This window comes from Lactuca sativa, chromosome 6 (assembly GCF_002870075.4).
Source record: "Lactuca sativa cultivar Salinas chromosome 6, Lsat_Salinas_v11, whole genome shotgun sequence".
Taxonomy (NCBI): Eukaryota; Viridiplantae; Streptophyta; class Magnoliopsida; order Asterales; family Asteraceae; genus Lactuca; species Lactuca sativa.
In genome coordinates this window covers 12,273,360-12,280,810 of record NC_056628.2, presented here as the reverse complement: position 1 = coordinate 12,280,810, position 7,451 = coordinate 12,273,360, and the positions used below count along the sequence as shown (strand labels likewise).

General features: G+C 51.8%; 1 protein-coding gene across 1 annotated transcript; it reads left to right on the top strand.

The window, feature by feature from the left end:
* Positions 1 to 849: 849 nt before the first annotated feature.
* Positions 850 to 7,047, top strand: LOC128126578 (uncharacterized). The gene is made up of 2 exons (XM_052764429.1): positions 850 to 1,511; positions 6,810 to 7,047. The coding sequence occupies exons 1-2, from the start codon at positions 860 to 862 to the stop codon at positions 6,845 to 6,847; spliced, it is 690 nt and encodes a 229-aa protein (XP_052620389.1). The 5' UTR covers positions 850 to 859; the 3' UTR covers positions 6,848 to 7,047.
* Positions 7,048 to 7,451: the final 404 nt, after the last annotated feature.

Here is a 7,451-nt window from a genome sequence, read left to right as displayed (position 1 = left end):
CTAACTGGCATTATGAGGAGACCTACAACAGCTGAGGACCAGTTGTGTTGAACTTGAGTTCTCCCTAGGGCAAGCCTAGGGTGAGAATATCGGAGAGTAGCAGTAGTAGAGGGGAGTTGGTGGAGTCGAGGAATTCCTCGGAGAAGGTACGGATAGATGTGGAAGGTAGTATGGGCCCGTACTACTGAAAGCAGAGGATCCGTACCCGAGCCGAGGAAGGCCAAGACGAGACCAAGGAACCTGTAAGTAGTTGAGATCCCTCAAAAAGTAGCAGTACCACTAATGATTATTATTGATGTTTTGCAGAATGGTGGTACTTCAACCGAGACCGACAGATGGCGGGTCAGGAGAGGGGTCAGGTTCGGGATCTGGCACCGAGCCGATTGAGGAGAGGCTACGTGAGTTCATCACGTCGGAGATCACTAGGGGCATCCTTGAGTCGACCCCCATCATCTTTGGGTCGATCAAGGAAGGGATCGTGGAGATGATGGAGGATCGCCTACGGGCATTCAGGAGCGACTTGGCCTCTAGCCAGTCAGGATCTCGCACACTGTCCTTCAAGGACTTCAGGAGCAGTGGTGCGCCGGATTTCCATGGGGTGAAGGACCCCATTGTCGCCAGGCGGTGGATTGCGGATATCGAGTCCGCCCAGTTGATCAGCTTCTGCCCCGAGGGGTCGAAGGTGAGGTACGCAGCAGGGTGTTTTCGGGACCGGGCCCGAGATTGGTGGGAGTCAGTGGGTGACTCGATGGGAGCCTCCGCTATCGAGGCAATGACCTGGTCGGACTTTGTGGCTAGGTTTAGGGCAGAGTTTGCGCCAGCGGTCGAGCTTCAGCAGCTGGCCAGGGAGTTCTTAGACATGAGGCAGACGACAGAGACCGTGGCGGAGATCACCGCCAAGTTTCGGGAGAGGGCTTTATTGGTGCCCCAGTATGCAGGTGACGAGGATATGAGGAGGACTCGTTACCACGATATGCTACGAGCTGACATTCGGGAGCATGTTAGTTTTTCGGCTTGCCCTACCCTGGACTCCATGATTGCCAGGGCTAGGGAGAGAGAGATAGATTTGGAGCACATCCGGAAACGGAAACTTGAGGATGGTCAGTCATCGGGGGCTTCGGGGAAGAAGCCCAAGGGATCAGATGGGAGGCCGAAAGGCCAGTCGGGACCGAGCCGCTGCAGGAGGTGCGGCAGGCCGCACGAGGGGGCGTGCAGGATGGGATCGTCAGGCTGCTACAAGTGCGGCAAGTTTGGGCATATCAGCAGGGATTGCACTGCTCCTGCGACCGTTATTCAGACATCGGAGTTGCTGTGTTTCCACTGCAACCAGAGGGGCCACAAGAAGGCCAATTGTCCCATGTTGACAGCTTCAGCGCCAGTGAAGGCGCCAGCTCCAGCGACCCTGCGGATCACGGATGGCCGTCAGGGCAAGGCAGAGGCTCCAGTGGTGAGGAGTCGGGCATTTCAGTTGACTGCCGAGGAGGCACGCGCCGCGCCCGATGTGGTGACGGGTATGATTCCTTCCTTCTATCTTTTATTTTACGTTGTTATGATATTGATATGTACTCTGTGTGTATACATGTGTATTAGGATCGTTCCATGTGAACGGCATCCCGGTTCAGGTATTGTTCGACTCGGGTGCATCCCGATCGTTCGTTTCTCTTGCTCTCAGCAAGAGATTTCATGAGACTTCAGGCGAGTTAGATTGCCCGTTAGAGGTAGAGATTGCCGATGATCGATCGGTGCGAGCATCGATGGTGTTTCGAGATTGTGTCCTGCGACTGTTTGAGGAGTGTTACCTGGTAGACTTGGTTCCCATTCCATTGCGTGGGAACAAGGTGATTATTGGTATGGATTGGTTGAGCCCTAATGGGGCAGTGATAGATTGCGCACAGCAGCTAGTGCGAGTCAAGACCCCAAGCGGGGGAGAGTTAGTGATTCATGGAGAGCGGCCGTAGTGTGGACCCACTGTATGTTCAGCAGCGAGGGCTAGGCGCTACCTTCAGCAGGGATGCGCGGGTTATGTCGCGTACGTGATGGACACCCGGGAGGCGGGTAAGGCGACTGTGAGCGAGGTCCCGGTGGTTCGAGATTTTGCTGATGTTTTTCCGGAGGAACTACCTGGGATACCTCCGGAGCGACAGGTGGAGTTCAGGATTGACCTCGTTCCCGGTGCGGCTCCGATAGCCAAAGCACCGTATCGGTTGGCTCCTCCCGAGATGCAGGAGTTGTCTACGCAGCTGCAGGAGCTGCTGGACAAGGGATTTATTCGGCCGAGCAGTTCGCCCTGGGGAGCCCCGATTCTGTTTGTGAAGAAGAAGGATGGGTCGCATCGGATGTGTATAGATTATCGGGAGCTGAACAAGGTAACGGTGAAGAACCGTTACCCGCTTCCGAGGATTGATGACCTCTTTGACCAGCTTCAGGGCGCATCTTGGTTCTCCAAGATTGATTTGCGTTCGGGTTATCATCAGATGAGGGTCAGGGAGGAGGATATGCAGAAGACCGCGTTTCGGACGCGCTATGGCCATTACGAGTTTGTGGTGATGCCGTTTGGGCTCACCAATGCTCCTGCCGCGTTCATGGACCTCATGAACCGTGTATGCAGACCGATGCTGGACCGGTCTGTGATAGTCTTTATCGATGATATCTTGGTTTATTCCAAGACCCGGGAGGAACATGAGGAGCATTTGAGAGAGGTGTTAGAGACCCTGAGGAGGGAGAGCTTGTATGCCAAGTTCTCCAAGTGTGAGTTTTGGTTGCGCGAGGTGCAATTTCTGGGGCACCTCGTCAACCAGAACGGGATTCTGGTCGACCCGGCCAAGGTCGAGGCCGTGATGAGATGGGAAGTTCCGAAGTCCCCATCTGAGATTCGGAGCTTCCTAGGATTGGCAGGCTACTATCGGAGATTTATCCAGGATTTCTCCAAGATAGCCGTGCCCCTGACGCGGTTGACGAAGAAAGCCGTGGTCTTTCGGTGGGGACCCGAGCAGCAGGCTGCATTTGAGACGCTGAGACAGAGATTGTGTGAGGCGCCGATCTTAGCCCTGCCAGAGGGCGTAGAGGATTTCGTGGTTTATTGCGATGCGTCCATTTCTGGGTTGGGCGCGGTGCTGATGCAAAGGGGGCATGTCATTGCTTACGCCTCGAGGCAGCTCAAGCCTCACGAGGCGAACTACCCGACGCACGATTTGGAGTTGGGGGCGGTGGTATTTGCCCTCAAGATTTGGCGACATTACCTCTATGGGGTTCGGTGTACCATCTACACGGACCACAAGAGCTTGAGGTACCTCATGGACCAGCCGAATCTGAACATGAGGCAGCGTCGGTGGTTGGATGTGGTGAAGGATTATGATTGCGAGATCCTTTACCACCCGGGAAAGGCCAATGTGGTGGCCGATGCGCTTAGCCGCAAGACGGCACCGATCAGGGACGCCTGTTTGAGGATGACTGTGGTGACTCCCCTGTTGGAGCAGATTCGGGAAGCTCAACAGGAGGCTATCAAGGAGGAGCATCGGAAGAGCGAGCGCGTAGTAGGTCAGGTTTCCTCCTTCGATTATGATAGCCGAGGGTTATTGACACTTCACCATAGGGTGTGGGTGCCGTATCACGGGGGCGTGCGCCAGATTTTGATGGAGGAGGCGCACAAGTCCCGATTCTCTATTCATCCCGGGGCGACGAAGATGTATAGGGATCTTCGTCTAGACTATTGGTGGCCCTGCATGAAGCGGGATGTGGCATGGTACGTCGAGCGGTGCTTGACCTGCAGGAAGGTCAAGGCCGAACATCAGAGGCCGCATGGCAAGATGCAGCCGTTGGACATTCCACTGTGGAAGTGGGAAGATATCACGATGGATTTTATCACAAAGCTTCCCAGGACCGCACGTGGAGTGGATTCGATTTGGGTCATCGTGGATAGATTGACCAAGAGTGCTCACTTTATTCCGATTCGGAGAGCATATCGGCCGAGAAATTGGCCGACATCTATATCAGGGAGATTGTGGCACGGCATGGGGTGCCAGTATCGGTGATCTCGGACAGGGATGTGCGTTTTACTTCCAGGTTTTGGAAGAGATTCCATGACGAGTTGGGCACTCGTCTGCATTTCAGCACCGCCTTTCACCCGCAGACAGATGGACAGAGTGAGCGGACCATCCAGACTTTGGAGGACATGTTGCGGGCGTGTGTTCTGGATTTCGGTGGTAGCTGGGATACCTATCTTCCTTTGGCTGAGTTCTCCTACAACAACAGCTATCACGCGAGTATCGACCGCCCTCCCTTCGAGATGTTGTACGGACGGAGGTGTAGGACCCCGATATGCTGGGGTGAGGTTGGCCAGAGAGTTATGGGAAGCACCGAAGTGGTGCTCAAGACGACTGAGAGGATACAGCAGGTCCGGAGCAGGCTTCAGACTGCCCAGAGTCGACAGAAAAGTTATGCCGACAAGCGTCGATCCGATTTAGAGTTCCAGGTCGGGGATATGGTCCTCCTGAAGGTGTCGCCGTGGAAAGGCGTCATCCGATTCAGGAAGCGGGGCAAGTTGGGCCCGCGATTCATCGGACCGTTCAGGGTCTTAGCCCGGGTGGGCAGGGTAGCATATAGGCTGGATCTGCCAGCCGAGCTTAGCCAGATCCACAGCACTTTCCATGTTTCGCAGTTGCGGAAGTGCCTAGTGGACGATTCTGCAGTAGTACCTTTGGAGGATATTCAGGTTGATGACAGCCTGAACTACATCGAGCACCCAGTCGCAATCCTCGACAGGAAGTCGAAGGATTTAAGGAACAAGAGGGTGGAGCTAGTGAAGGTGCAATGGCAGCACCGCAAGGGTTCAGAGTGGACTTGGGAGCCGGTAGACGAGATGATGGAGCATTACCCCGAGCTGTTTCAGGATCAGGCAGCAGACTTCGAGGACGAAGTCTAAAATAAGTGGGGGAGATTTGTAGCACCTGGTTTCCGGTATGTGAATTTTATTTGAGCATTGCCCTAATTTAGCCTTGGACTCGGCGAGTCATAGGGTCCGACTCGCCGAGTAGGGACGAGACTCAGGACGCGTTTTAAGTAGGCGACTCGACGAGTCCATATCCTGGACTCGGCGAGTCACCGCTGCGGGATGAAACCCTAAGTTTCAAGGGTTTGCACCCTATTTAAACTCTCATTCCGCCCCAACTCGTCCCCATTCACCCCCAGAACTCCCCCTACATCGTTTTCCCTTGTTTTCTTGAGAGTTTGAAGTGTTCTTGGTGTGTTCTTGAAGGTTTTGAAGAGTAAGAGGAGTAGATCAAGAAGAGGAGAAGGAGATCAGCCATCCTTGTGTCATTTCAACATTTCCTTTGAGGTATAACCCGTTTTCCCCTTGATTCTATGCTTAAAACTTCATTTGGGTCCTTCTTGGTCAATTCCCCAAGTTTGCATGTTCATTATATGTTGTAATAAGGCGTTTGGCCTTTGGATCTATGTAAGATTGAGCTCCCGGAGCTCAGATCTGTTAGCTTTTTGGCCTCATGAGGATTGTTAGCCCTAGATCTACCATTTTGAGACATTTTGAGCCTTATAATCCATATTGGTGAATATCCACACGTAAAGTTGGAAACTTTACGTGTGATTCGTGTCCTAGAAGTCCAGATCTATGAATGGCATGGTCTGGAACCGAGCAAATCGGTATATTTAAGGAGTGCATGGCGACGACTCGGCGAGTCTGGTCGCGAGTCACCAAATTGGTCCCTTCTTCATGTGTCGAGTTGAGCCTTGAGTCACAGGGGGTGACTCGGTGAGTTGGGAGCTGAACTCACCCATGTTAGGACTCGGCGAGTCAATGCCCTGACTCGGCGAGTCCAAGGCAATCTTCATAGCTCAAGAACAGACTCGGCGAGCTGTTCATACAACTCGGCGAGTCTTAGCATAAAGTGTTCATCGGATGAAGATGAACTCGACGAGTTGTTCATACAACTCGGCGAGTAGGATGAAGGTGTTGAATGGCAGTTAGAAGGTGAACTCGTCGAGTCATAGCCCGACTCGACGAGTAGAACCAGGGACCCAGGACATTGGTTTGCTAGGGACTCGGCGAGTGGTGATCCACTCGGCGAGTCGGGTCAACTGAAAGTTGACTCCAGCTTTGGCTGAGAGTTGACCCAGGGGTAAAATGGTCATTTTACCTAAAGGACAGTTAGCAGTGTTTGATTGAGTATGTCGTGGAAATTGCAGCCGGAGGACTCCCGGAGCAGCAGCAGTCAGTTAGTTCCCGATCAGTTCAGCAGCTACTTTGAGGTGAGTTACCTTCCAGTAGCGGTGGGTCTAAGGCCACAATGCCGACCCACCAGTAGGAGTTGTATGATAGATGATTGTCTTTGTGATATCATCTAAGTTCGCTAGTACCTGACATGTTATATGCTAGCATGATATGCTGTATGTGATAGTAGTAGAGTTTGGTTGTTCGGACCGAAGGGTAGTCAGACATCCCAGATACGTCTGACAGTATGTGACGATATGTATGCATGCTGGCTTGTTATGTTATATGTGATCGTAGTAGTAGGGGTGAAATAGTCCCCGAGGATCGGTTGTTAGGACCGATGGGTAGTCAGCACCCCAGAATGGCTTGACACGGGTAAGACGGCACCCCAGAATGGCCGTATGGGTAGGTCAGCACCCCAGAATGGCTTGACACGGGTAGGTCGGCACCCCAGAATGGCCGTACCGGGTAGTCAGGCACCCCAGAATAGCCTGGCAGTATATATGTTATGTGTTTGTATGGTATGCGGTACGTTGGGGGAACTCACTAAGCTTTGTGCTTACGTTTACAGTTTTGTTTTCAGGTACCTCTGCATCGAAGGGGAAGGAGCCGGCGCGGTAGCGGCACGTCATACACACACTCTTCGGTTTCCGCATTTATGAGATTTACTGGGATTGTACTATGATATTTGATGGGATGTACGGTTTGGCTTTTGAGAACATGGTTGCAATGTGTTATGGTGTGAACAAACAATGTTTCTTTTTATTTAGACAATGATTTTATTTATTAATGTTTTCTAAAGTAATATCAAACAAAAAAAAAAAAAAAATTTGGGTCGTTACACTACAATTGAACACATCAATTTAGTCCCGGCTTGGCCAAGCGCTTAGGTGCCATCACTAAATCATCGAGGGGCCCACATATATCGCTTTTATCCTTCTTTGGACAAAAGGAACGGATAAACTTTGACTCAATGCTCGCTTGCACTCACTCACCAAATCACACACAACAATATGTTTTATAACACTAAGTTACTGGTGTGTTTACATATTATCAATGTGTAACCGACTCGCAAGGTACAACTCACACATCTCGGTTTCAAGAATATAAGATGTTATCGTCTCACTAATCACTCGTGATACTATCCATGAAGTGATCCAAGTGAGCGTGAGTTTAATCCAATGATCAAATCATATTCATAAGCACTCATGAACGTTGCAGCAAA

Bases quoted from the DNA above. Each gene is read 5' to 3' on its own strand.
- LOC128126578 (XM_052764429.1), top strand. From the start codon at position 860: ATGAGGCAGACGACAGAGACCGTGGCGGAGATCACCGCCAAGTTTCGG. The intron at 1,512-6,809 runs GTATGATTCCTT...TTTTGTTTTCAG, and splicing joins CGCGCCCGATGTGGTGACGG to GTACCTCTGCATCGAAGGGG.